This window comes from Mytilus trossulus, chromosome 8 (genome assembly GCF_036588685.1).
Source record: "Mytilus trossulus isolate FHL-02 chromosome 8, PNRI_Mtr1.1.1.hap1, whole genome shotgun sequence".
Taxonomy (NCBI): domain Eukaryota; kingdom Metazoa; phylum Mollusca; class Bivalvia; order Mytilida; family Mytilidae; genus Mytilus; species Mytilus trossulus.
The window spans coordinates 10,361,795-10,387,774 of record NC_086380.1 but is presented as its reverse complement, the minus strand read 5'-3'; the positions used below and the strand labels follow the sequence as shown (position 1 = coordinate 10,387,774).

The 25,980-nt window shown below is 31.9% G+C and overlaps 1 protein-coding gene across 1 annotated transcript in view; it reads right to left on the bottom strand.

The window, feature by feature from the left end:
- Positions 1-21,069, bottom strand: part of LOC134727324 (uncharacterized) — a 77,694-nt gene extending 56,625 nt beyond the window's left edge. The window contains exons 1-19 of the mRNA XM_063591702.1: positions 20,938-21,069; positions 20,106-20,276; positions 19,302-19,439; positions 18,419-18,598; positions 17,402-17,562; positions 15,839-15,967; positions 15,230-15,328; positions 14,344-14,530; positions 13,221-13,374; positions 10,283-10,413; positions 9,006-9,132; positions 8,501-8,592; positions 8,095-8,259; positions 5,140-5,262; positions 4,742-4,876; positions 3,937-4,056; positions 2,730-2,870; positions 1,702-1,889; positions 18-117 (exon numbers count right to left, since the gene is read on the bottom strand). Coding sequence (XP_063447772.1) covers positions 18-117; positions 1,702-1,889; positions 2,730-2,870; positions 3,937-4,056; positions 4,742-4,876; positions 5,140-5,262; positions 8,095-8,259; positions 8,501-8,592; positions 9,006-9,132; positions 10,283-10,413; positions 13,221-13,374; positions 14,344-14,530; positions 15,230-15,328; positions 15,839-15,967; positions 17,402-17,562; positions 18,419-18,598; positions 19,302-19,439; positions 20,106-20,276; positions 20,938-21,069 — 2,673 coding nt within the window. The remainder of the gene's footprint in view (positions 1-17; positions 118-1,701; positions 1,890-2,729; positions 2,871-3,936; positions 4,057-4,741; positions 4,877-5,139; positions 5,263-8,094; positions 8,260-8,500; positions 8,593-9,005; positions 9,133-10,282; positions 10,414-13,220; positions 13,375-14,343; positions 14,531-15,229; positions 15,329-15,838; positions 15,968-17,401; positions 17,563-18,418; positions 18,599-19,301; positions 19,440-20,105; positions 20,277-20,937) is intronic.
- Between the last annotated feature and the right edge of the window lie 4,911 nt (positions 21,070-25,980).

Sequence of the window (25,980 nt, the reverse complement as noted above, 5' to 3'; positions counted from 1 at the left end):
TAATGGTCAATGCTAACCTTTGACTGCCAATTAGACTTAGTTTTGTTGTTGTAATATTGGAATGTTCCTCCACCAGATGTCGCTAGTGTCTTCATCAAGTGATGATTTACTGTAGGACTGAGAAAAAAAAGATAAAACATTATGTCATATTATACTAATTAAGATTCCTTGAAATAAATATTGAGGGGTTCATCATAACCTTTTTAAAAATACAGGATTGGTCTTATTACACCACAAAATTACTCCAAGTTCATGAAAACCTGTACACCTCATAAATTTAATTTTATAAGAAGTGTATATTTCAGAATCTTATGAGCTTTTATTGATTTTGTACCTAATCCCTAAGATTTTGAAAAAAATAAAAGTTTGGAAAAATATTTTTTTAGTATTCCTTATTGTAATATTATTAGTGAATTGTATTTTAATTCCTTTTGATGAACCTTAAAGACAATTCATTTTTGTGATTTTTTTTGTAATTAAGGTGGTACCCAACACTTTAACTAAAATTAATTTGGGTCGTTTAATTTTCATAAAATTTTGACAAAGTATTTACTTTGACCATTTGACAACAACATAAAAATTTCAAAAAATTTGAACCAACCGTTTTATCAGAAAAAATACACTGGTTATATAGCAGTTTGACAAACACTTATTTTGATTATTGAGAAGCTTGATATTCCCTTAATAACACAACGTAATTAAAACGTTTAGCTGATTTTACAGAGTTATCTCCCTGTAGTGTTAGGTACCACCTTAAGGATGTACTTAGGTGAGGTTTTGGAATTTGTGTCAAATGTTCGGACTCCTTGGTGTTTTTCCATTCAATACAATGAAAAATATTTTGCCCCATAACACCCATTTATTTTTTTATATAAGACTAAATAGCTCATGAAAGGTCATTTACCAAAATTTTAGAAGATTCTTAATTTTCTTTCTTTTGTTTTGAGACATAATAATACCAATGCAAATGAAAGGTAAAAGTCCAAGTCAGCCTTTTCCCGCCATATTTTAAATCTCAAATATCTCGAAAAGGAGGTCCATGACCTATCAATATTTTTAGCTTATTCTTATCCTTAATTGATGCTCTACCAGCTTATTTTTATTAATTTTGACTTCTTAATTTATTAATTTTCACCTAACCTCACCTAGGTACATCCTTAAAGCCAATATTATTTTGCAAAAAAGCTGTTTTTCAGAGATCATGTGATAACACAGCATTAAGAACTAGAATGATAATATATGGACTAGAAATGCATTGTAATCTTCATGTTCTGAGAATCTGTTCATTCAACACAATGTGAGAGAACCAATTCAGAAATTCATATTTTAACCATTGTAAATAAATGATCTGCATAGTATCTGAAATTTAGTTAATGACATTTTAGACTACTCATTGTTCTAGACACAGGGACATTACCATAATGTAATTCTATTATAAAATTGAGAAAGGAAATGGTGTGTCAAAGCGACAACAACTGCGACCATATAGCAGACAATACATGTTTTTTTTATTACCTAGTTTAAAATATTCAATACTATATAATTTTTTAAAGTTTATGCAATACAAGTGTAACGCAAATGTTTCAATTAAATATTGTTAATGCACTCTTAAGGAGCAGCTAAAGGTTAAGACCTTTCAAAGAATAAAAGAGATGTTACTTAATAAGCAGGAGAGAATAAAAGATAGATTTTTAAACCTACCCAACTCCTGCAGTGAAAAGTCGATTCTGATCACTCATTTTTCTGACCAGTGATAAAGTTTCCTCAACACTAGTCATGTGACCATCTGATATAAGAATGATACTCCTGCTGCCCTCTGGTGGACTGAGTAAGAACAAGGACTGTAACAAAGTTATGACAACTGTTCCTCCTTGGTCACATTCAGTTGACTGTAAATAAAAGACGCCATATGTTTAATCCAGCCACATTCTGTATGTATGTGCCTGTCCAAAGTCAGGAGCCTGTAATTCAGCAGCTGTCATTTATTGCTGTGTTTCATATTTGTTTTCCGTTCATTTTTTGTACACAAATTAGGCCATTAGTTTTCTAGTTTGAATTGTTTTACATTTGTTAATTCAGGGCCTTTTACAGCTTACTATGCTGTATAGGCTTTGTTGAAGGCCATACAGTGACCGATAGTTGTTAATTTCTGTGTGATTGAGTCTGTTTTTGAGAGTTTTTGCATTGGCAGTCATACCACATCTTCATGTTTATAATTAGGGTCAAAATCAAGCAGTTTTGAGATATGTGAAATACTTGAAAAAGTCTATAAATATTAATGAAGGGAAAGGATAAGAACATTTCTGAGTCAAATGATTTAATGAAAAGTACCTTTGTAATTTTTGTAAGATATTACTTGCTTCTATATCATGTATATGGAAGTCAAAATGTCAACTCTTATATACTTTTGGAATGAACTGCTTAAAAAAAGTTTTAATCATAATGTGGATTAATTTATTTTCGTGGGTTTAAATTTTTGTGGATTAAGAAAATCTTACATGTTTGTCGAAATGTAATTTCATGGTTTTACTGAAGTGTGCAAGTAGACTTTTGGAAATTTGTCATTTGTTGAAAATATAATTTCATGATTTACTGCAACAGCTTGTATCCACATAATCAGCAAAAATTGATATCCAATGAGTTGACAGTTTTATTGGCTATTCATACATTTGTTAAGCTTATTTTTCACAAGAATGGTCAAATCCATGTCAAATTAAAGATGGTCTCACCTGTATAAAGTTTGTAGTTTTTTGTACTGCATCTTTTGTTTTGAGTTGTAGTGATGGGAACAGCTCTTTAAATGTTGTACCAAATGTGATCACATTGAAACTTGACTTGTCGGGTAACTTTGTCAAAGACAATAGAAAAACCTGAAACACAAAATAGAAATAACAAGTGAAACTGTGAGCTACTGCTCACTGATGAAACCCCGCCGTAAGTGGATAATATTAATAGTGTAAAAATATACAAGTGTTCGGTTAACAGGGAGTTGTCTAGTGATCAATCTGAAAACGCATCACATGGTATAGCTGACTTAGATAAACCCTGAAACCAAATTTCAGAAATCTTTGTACTGTAGTTCCTGAGAAAAATGCAACGAAAAATATTCATGGGAAGACGGACTGACTGACGGACTGACGGAAGGACAGACAGAGGTAAAACAGTATACCCCCCTTTTTTAAAGCGGGGCATAATAATATATATTAAAAAGCATTTTTGCAACAAATATATAACTAATTAGATATAGGAAGATGTGGTATGAGTGCCAATGAGAATACTCTCCATCCAAGTCACAATTTATAAAAGTAAACCATTATGGGTCAATGGATTAAGATTTTTTTTATGCCCCATTTGTGTGCATTATGTTTTCTGGTCTGTGCCTCCCTTCGTTTATTCATCAGTTTGTTTGTCCGACCGTTTGTTCATTCCACTTCAGGTTAAAGTTTTTGGTCCAGTCCAATCCTCTTGAAACTTATTAAACATGTTCCCATAGGATATTATCTTTCTAATTTTAATGACAAATTAGGAGATTTTATCGTTTTTTCATGGTCCATTGAACATAGAAAATGATAGTGCTTATGAGGCATCAGTGGGGGACACATTATTGTTTAATTTTACTATAGATGCAATCTCTTAGTCACAGAAATGCTACTGTTTAAGTTTTTTTGAAATTCAATGCAGGTTTGACAAAGATATTGTCTAAAAAGAAATTTAAACCACAGACTGAATCTTAATATGTTGACAAGTTTATTCTTTGATGATCAATTTTCGTTAGAAATCAAAGCTCTAGCTCTAAACCAAAATTTTGTCATATTGGTACAAAACAATCAGTTCCAAAAAGGTTTGATTGGGACAATATGTTGTTTTCTTAACTTTTTTTTTAAGTGAGGCTTCCTTATTTATTTATTTTTTTCATAAGATTTATTAATAAATAACCTTTTTAGCATCCCTCCCTGCTTGACCTTTCATAGAATTAGACATATCTAATAAATAAACCACTTCCTGTTGGGGATCAAAATCTGCATCAAACTCTGGATAAAATGTCAGCATGCAGGCCTAAAAAATAATTATCCATAAATAATGAATGCATTAAAAAGAAAAAGTAGTACATTCTAATTGTACAAATCAAGAGAAAATCAAAGTGATTGTATGCACTGGAGGGTAAAATTTGCTGTTATATATCAGTGGGAAATGAATTTAAATATTGCATTGTATAAAGTATTGGTTGTAGTTGATGCACTAGTGCAACAATTCTTGACAACTCCAATCTTTAAATGACGACTTTAACAATGACATCATTGATATTTTTAGAACAGATATTAGATTCATGAATCCTTGCACAAGTTATGTAATTTTCTTGACAAGTACAACATTATCTTGTGACTTCAATAAATGAGTATACATATTTCACTGATAAATATCTGGAAATTTTCATGATGTATAGAATGTATTTAATGTTGTGATAAATGAAATATATTTTGTGTATCTCAAAAGTAGTGATAAAACTTGGAAGATTTTGATATCAAGTCAGTCCAATCAGGTGTTGATTGCATTTATAAATACTAATTCTAATATAAATAAAAGATGTATAAAGACAGACACAATATTGTGTCAATATCTACTCTGTACTATAAAGCACCATACCAAAAACTGTTTTTTATTACAATTATTATTTGATCTGCAGACGATAAACTGAACTTTGCACAATGTTTCCATCAATGCTTTTTGTTACTTTGATTACCTGACTGTCTTTGTTAGGGTGATTCTCTACCCACATTCGTGGTACATGTATTTCTGCCATGGTGACCAATAGCTGAAAACCATCATCTAACTGGCTATTTTTAGGTAGCTCCACTACTGCCTTGGTGGCGGTTGTCTGCAGAAGATTAGAATATTATAAAGAGAACTGTCAATACAAAGAAAGTGACATGATTAGCAGAAATCTTGCTCTCAAATACATGTTATTCAAGTAATAATTTCAAATTAAGAAATTTGTGTGTGCATTTATTAATGCAATTTATTGGTGTGGTCACTGTGATTGTAATTTCAGGAAATGCTGTCATGAAAACAAAAATATTAGAATTTAATTTGCAACTACTTATTTAGTTGCAATATCTGATAAGTTACATTTGTATCTACCTTAACTTTAATTCTGTGTGTTGGTGATTTAACATTTCTTATATCAAAGGGCATTTCCATGGCAACTTGTAAAGACAGATCACATCTTCCAGTGTCCTTGACCTTCAAAGATGCTAGCTCAGACTGCAAAGAAAGTATATAAATGTATAATTCAAATATCATGTTAAAAAATTGACATCCTAGGCTTCTTGTATTGAAATCATGTAGAAACCAATGACATGACAAACAGATTCTAAGGTTTTCTGTGCAAAGATATCATTAAATATCAGCCTCTTGACACCATATGAAGATTTTTGCTAGTTGCCTGCCCTCACTTTCCTCAAAAGTTCTCATTGCAGGTTGAAGCTCTAATTTTAGGATATCAATCTGTAACCAGATGCTCCGCAGGGCGTAGCTTTATACGACCGCAGAGGTTGAACCCTGAACGGTTGGGGCAAGTATGGTCACAACATTCAAGCTGGATTCAGCTCTAAATTTGGATTGTGATTAAATAGTTGACACAGCATAGGTTTCTGACACAGAATGAATGTGTTCTAATGAACTTAAAATTTTTGTTTTCTCTTAGAGCAATTCACTATGCTGTTGAATATTAATCCTCTCAAAAAAAAATTTATGTCAAAATTTTTCATTTCAAATGAGAAAATTTAACCCAATTTTTTTAATCACATCCCCCTTTCCCTTATTCCAAATTAATCTCAATTAAATTTCTAATGGAGTTTGCAACAATAACTACTCATTTAAATACATCATAAAATATTAAGATGTAATGTTTGTTATCACTGAATGGTAAAGATTATTTTAATTTATCAGTTGGTAGTAAAAAGTGAATATACATTGTATATAACAAAGATCTGAGTTGATTCTGGACAAAGAAAGATAACTCCAATTAAAAAATAATATTGCTATTTCACAATATTGGGCAATTAGATAATTCTTGCTTACTATTCTGGACAAAGAAAGATAACTCTAATTAAAAAAAAATATTGCTATTTCACAATATTGTGCAATTAGATATTTCTTCCCATTGTGCAATACTGTGCAATTGAAAAGACTTGCTATTGCACAATACTTAATGTAATATTTTAGATCCTGATTTGGACCAACTTGAAAACTGGGCCCATAATCAAAAATCTAAGTACATGTTTGGATTCAGCATATCAAAGAACCCCAAGATTTCAATTTTTGTTAAAATCAAACTAAGTTTAATTTTGGACCCTTTGGACTTTAATGCAGACCAATTTGAAAACAGGACCAAAAATGAAGAATCTACATACACAGTTAGATTTGGCATATCAAAGAACCCCATTTATTCAATTTTTAATGAAATCAAACAATGTTTAATTTTAGACCCCGATTTGGACCAACTTGAAAACTGGGCCAATAATCAAGAATCTAAATACATTTTTTGATTTAGCATATCAAAGAACCCAACCGATTAATTTTTTGTCAAAATCAAACTAAGTTTAATTTTGGACCCTTTGGACCTTAAACCAATTTGAAAATGGGACCAAAAATTAAGAATCTACATACACAGCTAGATTCCACATATCAAAGAACCCCAATTATTCAATTTTTGATGAAATCAAACAAAGTTTAATTTTGGACCCTTTGGGCCCCTTTTTCCTAAACTGTTAGGACCAAAACTCCCAAAATCAATACCAGCCTTCCTTTTATGGTCATAAACCTTGTGTTTAAATTTCATAGATTTCTATTTACTTATACTAAAGTTATGGTGCGAAAACCAAGAAAAATGCTTATTTGGGTCCCTTTTTGGCCCCTAATTCCTAAACTGTTGAGACCTAAACTCCCAAAATCAATCCCAACCTTTCTTTTGTGGTCATAAACCTTGTGTCAAAATTTCATAGATTTCTATTAACTTAAACTAAAGTTATAGCGCGAAAACCAAAACAATGCTTATTTGGGCCCTTTTTGGCCCCTAATTCCTAAAATGTTGGGACCAAAACTCCTAAAATCAATACCAACCTTCCTTTTGTGGTCATAAACCTTGTGTTAAAATTTCATAGATTTCTTTTCACTTTTACTAAAGTTAGAGTGCGAAAACTAAAAGTATTCGGATGACGACGACGACGACGACGACGACGACGACGCCAACGTGATAGCAATATTTTTTCAAAATTTGTGGTCGTATAAAAACTCAATAATCTATGCAATGTAATCCCTTCAATAACACATGGCAAAAGATTCAACTGTTTCTAAAATATCTTATCTCTTTCATTCCTTCTACAAATCAGTCCCTTTGACAAGATAAGATAATTCTTTACTAAATATTAATTTAAATCATTGTAAAATTAATACATGTAGTTACTAACAAACTTAAACAGTCTCTTGAACTGAATTTTAATGTGTGTATTGTTATGCGTTTACTTTTCTACATTGGTTAGAGGTAAAGGGGAGGGTTGAGATCTCACAAATATGTTTAACCCCGCCGCATTTTTGCGCCAGTCCCAAGTCAGGAGCCTCTGGCCTTTGTTAGTCTTGTATTATAATTTAATTTTAGTTTCTTGTGTACAATTTGGAAATAAGAATGGCGTTCATTATCACTGAACTAGTATATATTTGTTAAGGGGCCAGCTGAAGGACGCCTTCGGGTGCGGGAATTTCTTGCTACATTGAAGACCTGTTGGTGACCTTCTGCTGTATTTTTTATTTGGTCGGGTTGTTGTCTCTTTGACACATTCCCAATTTCCATTCTCAATTTTATTTAAAAAGCTTTCATGTATTTTCTGCAAAAGCATAAAGTTGTAAAAAAGTAAGTTAAAATAAAACAAAGGAATTTGGATTGAAGTTTAGATGTTGTTGGTTGTCTAAAAGATTTATGGGAAATAAGTTGTAAAAGTCAAACATGAAAAGTCTGCAAAAAATGTATAAATATAGCAGTAACATTATGTTATGTTTAGTCTGCACCAATCTGTAATTTATGAGAGCATTATTTACCTGTGTTTTCTGAGCCAGAGCTGTATCCTGTATCCATGGAGCTACTGAAGCAGGTAAGCTAAATGCTATGGCTTCATTCTCTGTCTGTAATTCTGATATATATGTTATCTTGATCAAAACTCTCGCTTGTGGAGGTAAATTTCCTACACTTACTGTAAACACATCCTGATATATAAAATAACATGTATTACTGGTGGATTGATATATGTTTTCCTATGAATATCTCATTATTATACAGTTTGGAGAATATACATATGGAAAGACTAATCCAACTTTAATTACAGACAACCTATGTCCTTCTTTTCAAACAAGCAGTTCTTTCTACAAGACCTCAACAGCCTTTTCTATGTCTTTAACAAGCATCTACTGTTTCCTGTCTACCCTATTCCCTGTTATATATACTTACTGGTTCCTCTTCATCCATTAGGTATGCTCCATGTCCTTTACTTATGGCCTCTTTGTATTCTTTGTGAGCTGTTTCTTTTTCTTTCACTTCCCCTTTGATTAAATAGAAATAGTAAATCTGTTGAATACTTCATTTTATAATGTTTTTTCTAGATTTTTTTAAATGAAATTGTAAAAATAGAATTATTTATGATTTGTGGCAGTACGATATGTACAGTGTAAAAACAAGTTTTACCTTTTATCCTTACTATTTTGTTTTACTAAAACAAAGTTACATAATTAAACCTAACAAAATTTAATATTTTATAAAAAATATGCATTTTTAAAAATTATCTTAAATTAGGATATTGTTATGCAGTGACCATGCAAATAGGGTGGACTTCCAAAGAAAAAGGAGAACAACAACAACAACTGACTTTAAAAGAATTTTTAGGAAACAGATTGCAGTATGAATTGACTCTGATCTTGAAGTAACTCTTCAATATAAGCCTTAATAATTAAAATACCTATGACATGTTTTCCATTGATGAAAGCTTCAAAACCACACACAGCAGCTGTATCATCTAATGGGAACACATACTTAGCTTCAATAGGAACATTGTTGTCATTCTTGTATTCTTGTAATATAACAACCTGGGGAAAATAACAAAACATTGTTTTACTAAGAGAATGTATGGTGACAGGGGACTAAAAATTGAAAACAACACCTTATATATATTTCTTCTGTCTGAAACACTTTTCTAGATTTACTGGCATCAGCATGATATATGCAAATCTAGACTCTCAAACAGGATCAAGTACAAAAAATAATGAACTTGCATAGGGTTCACCAACAAACAAACAGGCAAATCTCAATCTAAATATCTCTTTTTCACTACTTAAAGGTTTACAACTTGACAACAGTAAAGATTTAATCATAAAAAAATAAACCTGACCTTCACTTAGTCACAGAAAACAACATATCGTAATTTGGAAAGATTTTGTCAAAGTTTTTTTTTTCAAGTTATGGCATAGAAAACGCTCTCAGCATCACTTTTCACTACTTACAGGCCTACTACACAGCTACTTTTGCATAGGTACTATTTCTATACTAAAAATATGTAGTACTGGAAAATTACTTTTAATATTGAGTACTTTTTCATTACTTTAAAATTATTGTAATATTTAGGTACTCCTATAGCTATTTAACAGTACTTGATTTGTACTAAATATTTTGGTGCAGAAATAATACAATATTCCATGTTTGAAAATCATAGTTTTAAAAGATTTGAAATAGAAGAACTTTCAAAATGCTGAAAATGTAACGCTAGTAACCAAAAGTCTGTAGTACCTTAATTTCAAGTACAAATCAAGTACTGTAAAATACAGGTGCCTAAATATTACAATAATTTTAAAGTAACAAAATAGTACTGAATTTTAAAAGTAAATTTCCAGTACTACAGATTTTAAGTACAGAAATAGTACCTATGCAAAAGTAGCTGTGTACTCAACAACTATCAAAGCTTAAATCATGCAATTTGAACTTGACCTACATTTAGTCACCGGAAACAAAATATATATGTACAATTGAAAAGATTTCGTCAATGCTATTTTAAGTCATTGCACAGACACTGTTTGGCTGCTAGCAGCAAGGCAGCCATTTCAACTATCTATCCGCCATACATCACCAATTAAATTACCAATATTTTTCTTGAAAGTTCCAGTGTAGAATTCCAATAAAGCTTGAATGATGGACAATGTTTTCTACATTAGAAACCAACTTATCAGAGCTACATAACCTTACCTTTGCTACTAAGTCCAAAAGATGAGCTCTAATATGAACAGATTTGAGTGGAACTGATTGTTTCCCTTTTCCAATCAAGCCTGCAGTAACTTTGTTTAGAGGGTCAGGTACATCCTTCACATCTTTCAAATCTGGAAACAATATCATTTATACATATTGTAAATAAATTCATATATATATATTGATATTTCTGTTGTCTAATAAATTAACCATGGTCATAGAAATGCTTTAGACTGGAAAATGGTAAAGTTTCAACTATTTTGGATTCATGATTATTTGTGGGTTTCCAATTTTCATGGATTTCATTGGAACAGGTGAGCAAAGAATTTAAATCTTCAACCAATCACATGTTTCTATAGGCAAAACAACAAAATCAAATATCCTCCAATATACTGGTTTTTCTCATTAATCCAAGAAAAACCAGATGCTCCGCAGGACACAGCTTTATACGACCACAGTGGTTGAACCCTGAACGGTTGAGGAAAGTATGGACACAACATTCAAGCTGGATTCAGCTCTAAATTTGGATTGTGATTAAATACTTGACACAGCATAGGTTTCTGACACAGAATAAATGTGGTCTAATGAACTTAATTTTTTTGTTTTGCCTTTGAGCAATTCACTATGCATTTGAATATTAATCCTCTCAAAAAAATGTTTGAAGAAATTTTCTGTACTTTTATTTATGAAATTTCAAATGAGAACCAGATGCTCCACAGGGCGCAGCTTTGTACGACCGCAGAGGTTGAACCCTGAACAGTTGGGGCAAGTATGGACACAACATTCAAGCTGGATTCAGCTCTAAATTTGGATTGTGATAAAATAGTTGACACAGCATAGGTTTCTGACACAGAATGAATGTGGTCTAATGAACTTTAAAAAAAAAATTTGCCTTTGAGCAATTCACTACGCTGTTGATTATTAATCCTCTTAAAAAAATGTTTGAAGAAATTTTCTTTATTTATGAAATCTGAAATGAAAAAAATTGACCCCCCCCCCCCCCCAATTTTTTTTTCACATCCCCCTTTCCCTTATTTCAAAACTGATCTCAATTCAAATTTCTAATGAAGTTTGCAACAATAACAACTCATTTAAATACATCATAAAATATTAAAATGTAAAAAAAGTGCTTGTTATCACTGACAATGACTGAATGGTAAAGATTGTTTTAATCTATCAGTTGGTAGTAAAAGTGAATATACATTGTATATTGTATAAAACAAGAGTACACACGCTGAAATGTCTCGCCTTCTGTACTACTCATTGATATTATGTTGATAGTCCTAAGTATAAAGCTTTATTACAACTGTCACATAAAGTTAACATTAAACAAGATAACTACTAGCAAACAAAGACCAATGAACCTTGAAAATGAGGTCAAGTTCAGATGAATCATGCCAGGCAGACATGTACAGCTAACAATGCTTCTATACAACATATATAGTTGACCTATTACTTATAGTTGAAGAAAAATAGACCAAAACAAAAACTTAACACTGTGCAATGAACCGTGAAAATGAAGTCACAGTCAAATAAAACCTGCACGACTGACATAAAGATCATAAAATATTTCCATACACCAAATATAGTTGACCTATGGCATATAGTATTAGATAAAAAGACCAAAACTCAAAAACTTAACTTTGACCACTGAACCATGAAAATGAGGTCAAGGTCACATGACATGTGCCCGCTAGAGTGTACACCTTACAATCATTCCATACAACAAATATAGTAGACCGGTTGCATTAAGTATGAGAAAAACACACCAAAACACAAAAACTTAACTATAACCACTGAACCATGAAAATGAGGTCAAGGTCAGATGACACCTACCAGTTGGACATGTACACATTACAGTCCTTCCATACACCTAATATACAAGCCCTATTGCTTATAGTATCTGAGATATTGACTTGACCACCAAAACTTAACCTTGTTCACTGATCCATGAAATGAGGTCGAGGTCAAGTGAAAACTGTCTGACAGACATGAGGACCTTGCAAGGTACGCACATATAAAATATAGTTATCCTATTACTTATAATAAGAGAGAATTCAACATTACAATAAAAAATCTGAACTTTTTTTTCAAGTGGTCACTGAACCATGAAAATGAGGTCAAGGACATTGGACTTGTGACTGACGGAAACTTCGTAACATGAAGCATCTATATACAAAGTATGAAGCATCCAAGTCTTCCACCTTCTAAAATATAAAGCTTTTTAGGAAGTGAGCTAACGCCACCGCCGCCGTAGCCGCCGCCGCCGGATCACTATCCCTATGTCGAGCTTTCTGCAACAAAAGTTGCAGGCTCGACAACAATGATTTAAGTTGATTCAACTACTATTCTGGACAAAGAAAGATAACTCCAATTGAAATCCAATTGGAATTTCTTGCTATTGCACAATATTAAGCAATTAGATATTTCTTACTATTGTGCAATACTGTGCAATTGAAAATATTTACTATTGTACAATACTGTGCAATTGAAGATTTCTTGCTATTGCACAATACTGTGCAATTGAAAATTTCTTGCTATTGCTGAATTTATAACTGTGAAATTGAAAATTTCTTGCTATTGCACAATACTCAATATAATAATTTTGTATCCTGATTTGGACCAACTTGAAAACTGGGCCCATAATCTAAGTACATGTTGAGATTCAGCATATCAAAGAGGCCCAAGAATTCAATTTTTGTTAACATCAAACTTAGTTTAATTTTGGACCCTTTGGACTTTTATGTAGACCAATTTTAAAACGGGACCAACAAATCCTTGACATGTGTTTCATTTTGGATCAGTTAATTGTGTCTATATTAAGGATTTTTTTTTATCTTATTTATCTTATTAATATTTCTCATGATTCTATCATAATTAATAAAATTAAGATATGTCTTCTTTATACAATTTCTTTGAAAACCCTATTAAAACCTACTTATTTCTTCAGAAACTTCTTGATCTGTGTTTTCTTCTGACCTCAAGGTCAATGCCATGTCAGTTAATGGGGTCACCGTATCCTCAGGAAGACACAGTTGAACTAAATATTTCATTTTCTGTTGCCGAGGGTTATAGATAACAAATTCATCATCCTGCAAGGAGATTAAGAGGTAAATCTAAAAAGATGTTTTCATTGGTAGATAACAATTCCTCAGTCTTTCAGCAAAGATAAATGTTAAACTATGATTCTTTTGGTATAGGTGAGATATAACAAATGCATCACCATGGAAGTAGTCTAAGTATATCAGTATACTACATTGAATTAATTTATATCTTTTACTGTATTTTTATTTTTATACCTGTCCTCTGTTATGTTCTGTTTCATTTTGGTCTCTTGTGGAGAGTTGTCTCATTAGCCGTTTCAGAATCTAATGCATCCCGGGTAATATTTTCAAAAGCGTACACCAAAGCGTTTTGATTGGTTTAAACGTTATAAACAATGGAAATTCAACCAATGACTAACGTTATTTTCACTTTGGGGTACGAACAATGAAATTACCCATGATGCTTTAGATTCTGAAACAGCCAATTGGCAGTCATACCACATCGTTTAATTTTAATATAAACTAGATTTATAGTATACAATCATGGATCCATTTTTGATGTAAAAACAAAATAAGAGTGTACTCTCTGAAATATCTCGCCTGCTATAATCATGATTTATTTAAATTTGAAAAATCTTGATAATGAAAATTTTATTCCAAGTATCCAATGAACTAAACATTGATTATCATTAACATGAGGTCAAGGTCAGATAGACAAGTAAACCTTACAATCATTCAATACATCAAATACAGCAGACCTACTGCGTACAGTATCCACACAAACCAGAAGTATCCAATAAATATGTTTTATAAATTATTGTTTAAGGTTCAGCTGAAGCACCCTTCTGGGTGAGGCAGTTTCTTGCTGAGATGAAGATCTATTGTTAGCCTATGGCTGTTTTCTGCCCCTTTGGTCAGGTTGAAGTGTCTTTGGCACATCTTGTTTCCATTTTTAATTTTATAATAACACAAATATATATCAGACTTTGTATTTTCATAAAGCAAAAGCATACTCACTAAAAAGTCTGTTGGTTCACCATCAGATGAAAATTTGATACCATGTACACTATCATACCCAGATGGAGGCTCCATAAGGGAATTATCTATTCTTGTGCAGTCCTTGACCTTACCCAAGCTAACATCACACAGTAACAACAACCTTGATCCATGTGTAGTACTGGGCCCTGAATACATCAATGATTTGCTGCAAGGAAAACAAAGTATCTTACAATCACTGACATTTTGAGCTTGATCTAAGAGGCTACTATTTTAACATTTAGTCTGAATAATATTTAACCTTATTGCACCAAGGGTACGTGATGATGTTGTAATTGGTTAAACGCCATCACATGGTGACCCTCTATGGATCCTACAGGGGGATTGACGTCACATCTACAGTTTGTGATGTCATCTATTGATTTTGTTGTATTTCATGGTTTATTTTTCTACAAAACGTAGCATGAAAAGTCTGGTATGCAATAAATTGGTTATACAGTTTATCACTGACCCCCTACAGACCATAGAGGGTGAGTAATAATCAACTCAACCAGTAAAACTTACAAAAACTTTTGAAGTATTAATCATATGTAAATGTGGCATAAATATATAAAAGAATATAATGTTCTTGAAACCACTTGTTTAAACCTAAATATGCCACCCAAAAGTAGATGTTTAATACATATATAACACTCATAACAGAAATATATGCATTATGTCAAAATGCCTTCTTTTATTCATGTAATCATAAATTTAAATACACTCCTCTTGGTATAATCCCCTACCAACCAAAATTCCTACCTAGCAGTACCGGGAAATTATATACATATTGTTAAAATGTCTTCATTTGATGCTTAATTTCAACTACACTCCCCCTTAGTATTATCCCCTCCCAATCAATACATACCTAGCAGTATCAGAGAAGTATATACCACTCCCTAACAGCCCTCCATCTGTTCTTGTTATCCCATGTTCATCTTCTACAAAGTTTGGCATCAGCAACCCTCTGTAAAAAGTATGAAATGTATCATAATACTAAAAATAAAGGCACACAAGTGAAATAACTATCTCCATTATACATAAGAAGTATACTGTAAATTCAGAAATTATTGCTAGGTTTTTATTATTGCGAAAAATGCAACAGTGTTAAACGCAATAATTTAAACTCGCATTTTGAAATATTTTATATGAATAAAAGAGGATTTTTCTCAAAATCGTAAAAATCAAAATCGCATTAAAGGCTAAACTGACAAAATAGCAATAATAAATTTCTGAATTAACAGTGATATAATGTTTATGTAAAGAAAGGAAGGTTGTGTCTCTTCTTACAGAAAAATACATTTGTAACCTGTCTCCTTATGTACAGTAAATTCAGAAAGTATCGCAAATTTTTTTATTGCGAAAATGTTGCAATTGTTGTGTTCCTTATAATAACCAATAGGCTAAAAAGCTGTAAAAAGGAAAAGCTGTGGTGCAAAATCTGTTGAAATAAAAAATCAACCAAAAACATGTTTACCTTGAAAGAATTCCAAGGAAGTTGTGGAACCCAGATGAATGCATGAGTAACTGTATATTACCAACTTCTGATTGGAAACACAGATCCTCCAATGTCCTCTCCAACTTGTATACATTCAGAAGTTCTACTCTGTAATATAATACATTAAATCATGAAGTCATTTTTGTTATCCCTAATACCTTTCATTTCTAAGTCATCTTTGAGTGTGCTCCAGCTACCTCCACAAATAAATCTTGCAGCTATGAAATAGTCAATACTAAGTGATGAAAGTGGCATTCAAACAACACTAATCAATCATAATTCAAAGATACAATTTTAAATCCTTTATATTTTTTCCAAACTTTTTTCTTTTTGGAATTAGATTGCTGTCTCATACCTTACAACTTGTTTTATTTGTATTAAACACCATTATAAAACCAAGAAAACCGTGTTAAAGCCCAATTGGTGACTTTTCCATAAAACTCTCTTGCCTTTAAATGTTATCAATAAATGTTTGAAATTTCATAATATCGATTTCCTTTTTTGATTGGCATTATTGTACATTTTCAAGGTCATAAAATTAAAATTGACAATTGAATGTAACGTGACGGTACCCATATTGCACCTATTTTGACAGTTTATTCACCTACGTTTTTTTATGATCAAGAAAAAAATTTCCATACTGTGTTTATTTTGTAGCCCTATCCTTCTTTATTGTATAGGTACACCAATTTGATTTTTAATCCACATTGAGTCATAAAAAAATGGGTTTGAATCAACCTCCAAACTACCCATGATTCTGTAAAGAGGAGTACCCAAATTGCATCCATGCTTAAATTCACATCGTCAAAAGTCTTATTACCGAGTTTTTGTTTATTTTTTTCAAATATTTTGAACAATTGGATATTAGTCCATGCTTACTCTTCATATTTTACGAAAAGGATTTTTATAATATATTGTATTTGCTAATTTTAAAAAGATGACGTTTTGATGACATCGCATGGTGACGTTTTCGTACATTTTGCTTTTTTAGTAAACAGTCCATCTGTTGATAAATACTGTGAACGTTTTGTGTATATCAAAGTATGTTTACCTATGTTGAAAGACATGTATATAGTATCAAATCATAAAAATACAAATTGTTTAGTCTCTAGAAAATCTTGTAAGATTTCCATTGCTATCTTTTCTAAATAGGTGCAATTTGGGTACTCAGTGCAATTTGGGTACCCTTACGTTAATATGCTGAATTTTCAAATATCTTAACACTGCACTCCTTTGCTATTTGTAATTACTTTACCTCAGAAAAATGGAATTATTAAATGCAATATACTGCTGTATGGTTTTATTTTGTACTATAATTCAGAATTTATATCCAATACCTTTATATAAAAATACCTCAAATATTTCACAAAAAGAGAAGAAAAATTAAATACACGGTTAGGACTACGGCCTCTTCTCATGTTAGTTGGTACAAGGTTTTAAAAGCATATCAGCACAATTATATGCATTACTCTACTACCCTGTGCCTAATTGGTACAAGTTTTCTTTCAATTTGATTTCTTATCTTTTATTAACATATCTTACTTTTCTGAAGTTGATTTGACTAATTTGGTCACATGATCAAATTCATCAGTGAATTGGTCAAGCTGTGTCACATGACATTTCAAAGCTTTATATTTGGCAACAGTTGTAGCCTCGTCAGACCAATCTGTCGCTTCTCCAACACTGATAATATCTCTTATAAGCTGAAATATAAAAAAAAACATCTGATAAGCTGAAATAAAATAAAACAAAACATGGCCAATCAGCGTTTTTTCAATGTTTCTAAAAAGCATAACTGGAACGTCTTCATCCAATTGTAATCTTCTATTTGCTTTATAAGTTGTCTGCTTGGTTGAAATATGAAAGTTTTCAAATATGTACCACTAGCTATATAGTGCCTTAAAAAAAATTCTGATGAGCCAAAAAAAAAAAAAAACAAGATTGAACTTTCAGAATGTTTTTTAGCACCTGAGATCACACTGTGGGGTTTGGTTAGTCCTTAGTTTTCTATGCTTTGTTTTTAAGTACTTTTATTTGTCTGGTTTTTTTTTCTTCTTTTTTTAACCATGGCGCTGTCAGTTTATTTTTGACTTATGATTTTGAATGCTCTTTGATATTTTTTGCAGGAGCATGAGTTAATTGACACAAAGTTTATTAAAAAGAACAAATACATGTGTATATGTGACACAAACTTTTAGAACACAGTGAAAATCTTGAATTTTCTACTACAATATCTTATGAATCAGATTTCCTGCTTAGTACATACAGTTATTAGTCAGGAATCTAATGTTCATTAGTTATGGTTTATTGATGTGGTTCATAAGTGTTTCTGGTTTCATGTTTTTTATATCGATTAGATCATTGGTTTTCCTGTTTTAATGGTTTTGCGTTAGCTTACTGTTGGTGTGAGCCAAGGCTCCATGTTGAAAACTGTACTTTGACGTATAATGGTTTACTTTTACAAATTGTGACTTGGACGAAGAGTTGTCTCATTGACACTCATACCACATCTTCTTATATCTATATAAACAATGCAAATTAAAATTATCAACCAAATACCTGACAAAGATCCTGCTTAGCTGATATATCTGAGACACTGAATTTTTCCTTCCTGTCTGTCCTGTTATGAGGTATAGCTTTGTAAAACTCTTTGGTCAGTTCTAAACATTTCTCATTGTCACCACTCCTTGTTTTATACAACTCCTTTAACTGATACAGCACTGCTTCTGCTTCCTCAACCTATAATACAGTCACAGTAACCTCAATTAATGATAGAAAAATATAATTAATGAACTTGGTGGCCTTCGGCTATTATCTGCTCTTTGGTCCAGTTGTTGTCTTTTTGACATATTCCTCATTTTAATTCTCAATTTTTATTTTATCATTAATCAAATTACCAATTCATCTTAAAACTACTGTGGATATATTATCAATCGTGGGATACCAATTACCATGGATTAAATCAGTAAAGATGAACCTTAAGTTAATAAATTTAAAAGTTTAACCAAATACAAATTTCCGATATGCGTATGCAAACCTTCACAAAATCAAATATCCACAAAAATGGAAGATTTCATCACTAGTCACAAAATTGGTACCCACAATAATTAATGAATCCACAGTACATTCATTGATTGGATGGTATAATCATATATCTTTGCATTTATAGATTAAAGAGGAAACAGACCTTTTAGGGCCCTTTGACAACTGAGTATCTTTATTTGGTGCAATTCTGATTAATCACCCATATGTTGGATATTTTGGATAAAATATGTTTGGATTCTAGAAAATATATTTTATTTTAAAAATCAACAAATCTCCATGTATTCTAATGAATACAAAAAATACAGATATCTGTAGCTTGATTTACATTGCCATGTAAAGTTAATATGACTAGTTTTATATTTTAAATTTCTGATTCAATCCTGAGACAAGTATATACCTTAGACAGCTTAGTTAGCTGGGGAGGGGAAGATAACTCTTTCTCTGCATTTTTGAGTGCATCAGACCAGATCAGTTCTACCAGCTGTCCAACAGGTTCAGATATCTCTATTGATGTGTTACATAATTCTGATAATATCTGAAAAATGACTCTATCAGAGTTATACTTCTCATTATATTGCAAAGTTAGAAAAATGAATTAGACATAAAAAAATATTTTATTAAAATTTTGTTATTTATAAAAACTGTCTATTTAATATAAAAAAAATTACTTATTATTTTCTATGTATAAACGAAGTCATATGCATGAACTGCCTTCCTAGGTATCAAATAGTGCATATATCAACAAACAAGCGTAGAGAGCTGTGGTTTAGTGGTTAGTGCATCGGACTACTAACACAAAGGTTCCTGGTTCGATTCCCGTTTGGGATGAAAATTTCAGGAATTCAATTTTCGGCTCTCCCTTGACACCATTTGCGAGTATGGTCTTGAGGAAACGATGATAGTCAGTCGGACGGGGACGATAAATGGCTGACCCGTGTTAAGAGAGAGCCATTTCTCTTGCACGTTAAAGACACCCTTGTAGATTTCGAAAAAGAGTAGGCTAATGCCGCTACAAGGCAGCACTCGCACCCGCAAAGTGGAGAGGGATTAATATAAGTTGCAAAACTTGTTTCCCAATCCACTATAAATAAATATGTTTAAACTAACAAGCGTAAGGTTATCATTAAATATAATTGATTATGTTCATTTGCTACTCATATTTTATTAAAAAAGAAGTTTATTTTAATAATAAACAAAATACCATTCTGGCCTTTGGTGAGCCTAATTTATTACTGGAGAAAGCAGGCTGTACCCATGGTAACATGCTGTATGGTGATGTTGTGTAACGTTGATATAGCTGTTCATACCCACTCAATCCTTCTGCTGCTGTGTCTAAATACCAAACGCTAGGATCTGATGTACTGACTACATTCTAAAAAAAGAATAATTAAAACCAATATGAAAGAGCTTCAGTATTCATGGTAATTTTTTTTTCAGCTGATACCTAAAAATAATGTTTCAATATAGAAAAATGTAAAATATTAATTTTGACCTGAAAGTAGTTTTTGGACAATATGCCAGCTCCCAGATATAGTTTTTAGTAAAATCTGTCATGCAAATTCCATGACCATGTGTGCAAAATGTAGGCATCATCACTTCAAACACATGTTGAGCAAACAGCTGAAAAAGTTTGATTTTATACTGCATAAAATATTTGGGAAATTAAAATCTCCCTCAGTCGTTTGGGAATCAAGATTATGTATTTACGAACATATTTTTTTCTACACTACTCTATAGAAGTGCTGGAAACTTTTAAAAGAGCAGGGATACAGGCGAGCCTTCTATCTGGTAAATGATGTCATAAAAGCATGCAAAATTGACAATCTTTTTTTAGAGAAAGACATTATTCCAGAAATGACGTATGGATTAAATTTATTGAAAACAATCTGTCTTTAGATATATTTTTTTTTGGACAATGGATTGATGTTATCCAAAACAATATATTTCTAAATTCATCTTTTTTTGGACAACTTAATTATGGATTAATGATATTTAAAACAGTCAACTATCAAATCTTAAATGTGACCTCTCACCTTCTGCTCATCAACAGATCCTGCCTGACTGTGAAGTCTAAACACATCTTCCTCAGTTAATACATGGATCTCCAATATCTGTACTTTATTTTTGTTCTGTGAAGATAATGCATTAATTATAATGGCCTTCATTCATATAACCCTATTCTTCTACTTTTAAAAATAATAATAGTTATATTTATAAATCAGTAAATTTTGCTTTATGTAAATTTAATTTTACCTTTTTTCCTCAACTTTCTCAGTGATGTGTTGGTTGTTCATTTTGTCAATCAGTCTTAACATTTGCTTAAGGGTAGTATGTAAATCACTGTTATTTATAATCAAATTAAACGTCATGTAAAATTTTCAATATTTTTCAATTTCCAGTACTATGCTATTCTAACTTAAAAAACTTTATTAAACCACCCTTAGCTTACTGTACATCAGATAACAGCAATAAAAACTTGTAAAACACTTAAAAACTTAAAATCAAAGAGCAGAATGCTCTGAGGGATACGATTGCCATAGTTTTCATTGACACATGTATAGCAGTTCTGCCAAATTTTCATTAAACAAATGCATGAGATTTGGCCAAAATTGAAAAGATCAAAGAGGAAAAAAATAGATCCAAGAATACTGCCGCAAAAAAGCATGAACATGCGTGAGTCTCAAGCATTTTTGGCCAGTAACCCTGGTATAGCTGGATAGTATTATTCTCTAAACTAATTCAACTGCACATGCAAAATGTAACAATCTGAATAGTCACTCAACTTAAAGAATAGCCAATCCCCGTTACAAGTGTATGAGCCATGTACTTATTGTGTTTTATCGAATTATAGTTATCCTGTACCATTGTAAACTCGTACCACTAAAAAAACCTTGTACCAATGCAGACTCGTACCATTGCTAACTCGTACCAACTTATTTGAATACTGTGGCAGATGTAGATAATTAAAGTATAAACAGTTTCACACGAAGAAAATTTTTCATGAATAATTAAATCTTAGCAGTTTGTCAAAATGATTGCCAAAATTATTTTTACTGTCTATCAATAACAAAGAAATGTAACTGATTCCTGTTAAGGGGGTCCGCATTTCCCCCGCAAAAAAAGCACATGGCTTTCAACAATTGTAAACATAGCATTCAATTTGTGATCATGGATTACAGCTTTAATTAACTTAAATTGGATATATATATATTCAACATGTTCAATTTTAATAAGGTACAGTTAAAGCAATGTTTTAACTTTCCTCTGGATTAAGTTCTACAGTGGCGGATCCAGAACTTTTCCTAAGGGGGAGCCCACTGACTGACCTAAGAGGGGGCCCGCTCTAGTCATGCTTCAATGATTCCCTTTATAATCAACCAAATTTTTCCAAGAAAAAGGGGGGGGGGCTGGGTCCGCCTATGTTCTAGTTTGAAAGATCAGTTAAAACATTAATGCTTTAAAACATTCTTTATTTTTGTCTAAGTTTTCATTTAACTCCTGTTTAAAATTCAAGTAATTCAACTTTATTTCTATTAAGAAACCCATAAAACATCATATTTTTTAATATATTTTTCTGAATGGTACGACTTCCCAGTAGTACAAGTTAACTTTTTTGGTTCTAATGCCGTGGTACGAGTTAACTTGCTTCTGTATCTTATCACCGTAATTCTATGAGGAACCCTAAACTGGACCCCTGTTGTGTTCACTTATCGCTACACTGACCTTCGGTGCGAATCTATATATAGAACGGCGGACCAGTTTAGGAGGAACCCCATTTCTTACTCTTTAATTATTGAAGTTCCTTTGGGTCAGAGGGCATGACTCCTTTCCGTACACACTCCTCTGTTAACATTGAGATCGTTCTTAATATAATACGACGTTTATCGGCATTAACGAGTTAATTCTTCTTGATGAATACTTCGAAAAGGGAGACAACTCAAAAACGATAATATGGAAGATTCCATTTCTGCTGAAGGGGTGTTATAGGTAATTTTTACGATGAAACATTTATTTTAATTTAAATTATGCATATGATTTAAAATTATGCAACAACAATAGCCCTCCATATGCAGACAGACATAGAAAGAATCCCATGAGTTTCAAATTAATCAATGAAGAGGGGAATCACTCAATCTGATACCCCTTGAAATCAGGAAAACTACACGCATGTGGGGTCTCACTAATTAGCGACAAAAAGCGTCAAGAAGCGACAAGAAGAAAAAAAATTAGTGACAAAAAGCAACAAGAAGCTATTTAGCGACAAGAATACATTTTGTTATGACATACATCAAAATAATTTTTTAGGATTATATTGAAAGATGAAGAAATAAAAAAAATTCGAGGAAGAGATTGTGTACTTTTAATTATCATATTGATAGATGAAGAAATTAAACATGTGTAAGAGCAAAGGAAATGTAAACACTATAAAATGAAAATAATCAAAGAGGTGAAAGCTCTGAAGAAAAATGACGCCACTGTCTCTAATATTGGGATAGTTTTTATGCAAATCTTGATTTTCACATACCGTAATTAGTTTAACAATGCAACATGTATCGTGAGCATATAATTGATATTCGTATATGTGTGTATGTGTGAAGTAAAGGTGACAACTGGCTGGTTTTTTAAGACAAATGAATAGGTCAAGACTAGCTGAATTGTACAAATAAATACCGTAGAAAGGCTTGTATATTTCTCACTAGTACATAGTCTGAATCTGGGTCCGTTCGCTTCCATTCACGTTTGCGCCCACTCATTTTCACCCCTTTCACTTTCACACCCTACATGTTCGCACCCAATCTTAATTGGTTTTGTGTTTAATAACTCTGTAAGCAAGTGTTTTCTTATAAGTATAATTGTTGTCATTGTCTCAAAATAAAGTGAGACAGCAATAATTTTTTTTGTGTTGAATAAATCTTAATCATGTTTTGGATAAGGTATTGCTTAAAATAATAATAATCCTTTCTAAATAAAGTGGTATTTTGTCAACGTTTTATTTTGTGTTGAATAACTCTTAATCATGTTTTGGTTAGTGTATTGCTATAACTTGTTTCATTGACTTGTTTTCAAAATGAAGTGAGATTCTGACTATGTTTGTTTCTGCGTGTTGAATAAATTTTATCATGTTTTGGTTATATTAGTGGATTGCTATATTTTGGTTTCTATGTTTTATTGTTTCGTTGTTTCAGATCAATGGGACCAAGCTGTTAAAAACAATTATCTTTTGTGATTTTTCCTTTAAAATCTTCAATGTTTTACTCATACCAAGCTATAAATACATTCAGTATTTACACCAAAAGCAATTTAAAACAAAAACCATGATTTTCCAATTATTCAACTTGAATTTGAATTAAAATTGGGCGCGAATGAGTAGAGTGTGAATGTGCGAACGTGTAGGGTGCGAAAATGTATTGGGCACAAACAGACCTGATACCACACAGTCTGAACTCCCTTCTCCCACAAAATATTAAGTAAATAATCTTTTTTTTACTGCTATCAAAGGTCTAATGAAACTCAGATAGTTTCAAACATTTGTCAAAGAATTCTAGTCAAACTGGCACCTAGTTAAATTGGCACCTGGACAAATCAGCACTTGGTTAAAATCCACACCTGATATAGTCAATTCGTCACCCATGTTAAATATATATTTTTAACAGTATTTTAAGCAATAGGGTAAAAAATAAGAAAGGGGTTGCCAGAATTTTTTTAAGCATTTAAGCAAAAAGAGTTAAATACTAACTTTCACATTTTTGGGTGTTCATGTACATTTTGTATATATTTATTTTTCTCAACTAATGACTTTTTTGGTGTATTTTTAATGATATATATATATATATATGAGTAGTCCAAATAATTATTACGTCTGGCAAGGCTTTTTTAATTTTATTCTGGAACACCTTCCTATGACCGAAAAGGCTATGTTAATTTTTTTCTGGGACGCCTTCCTACGAACGTCGTAGGAAGGCGTCCCAGAAAAATAATAAAATAGCCTTGCCAGACGTCATAATTATTTGGACTTATACATGAGATATTGTGTATTTTTCTGCATTATTTTAACCAGTTGAGCATTTTACAGGATTGTTGGTTTAATGCTGTTTAAACTTTACTGAAAAACAAACACCTTAAATTTGCTAATTATTTGGCATGCAAGTTTGATTTATTGAAAGAGACTCATAGTTTTCCATTTTATTTTAATAATTGACTTGTTTTTACAATTACACAAATTGTCTAATTGTTAAAACAACAGCTTTGGTAAGGGCTTCGTTGTTTACCTTTATACACTACATATTCACTTTCGTTTCGTGGTTTACCAAAATACACAACAACATATTCACTATGTACTTGGTAACAGTAATTAATTAATTGAATAGAAAATATTATAACAAATATTATTGGATGCCGAATTGACGTCGAATAGGTGCCGATTTGACTAGATGCCAATTTAACCAGGTGCCGACTTGACTTGTACGTTTCAATTCCTCTGCGATCGTTTGCGGTATTTTCTTGAGAAAACCTATTTTCCATCATCAAAGAGAAGAAGAAACTGCTTTAAAATGATTCAGGAACGCTTCATGATTGTTAAAATAAGTTTAATTCACGCAAAAACATTTTAAAACTTGCGATTAAACAGGAAGTTTCCAAAGCACGTGTAAAAGAAGAAATTAACCGGTGAGAGTGGAAATCCGTATATGACAGATATCCCTATAGTACGACTTTGAAAGTAAAACAGTTCAATCCTTTTGTAAAACAATCTTTAATATACCTATCACGTTAATGTTTGAAGGGTCTTAAGCTTATTCAAACCATATAAGTCGGTATGAAACACCAAAACGGAATGAACAATAACCGATTACGTTTTGTAGTTTACAAATTCTAAAACTGGTTCCCGTCAAACTACAACACTTTGTTCGAGAGTAGTGGAATACAAGCAAAAACCAGTGTAAACTGGGTCCTGGCTGATTTAATACTACACAATGATGCATAATGATAACACAAGCAGATTCCAGTTTGTATGGAAAATAGGAAATACGAAACCAAGCGCGGTAGGCAGAGAAATGTAATGAAGTTCAGGTCGGCAG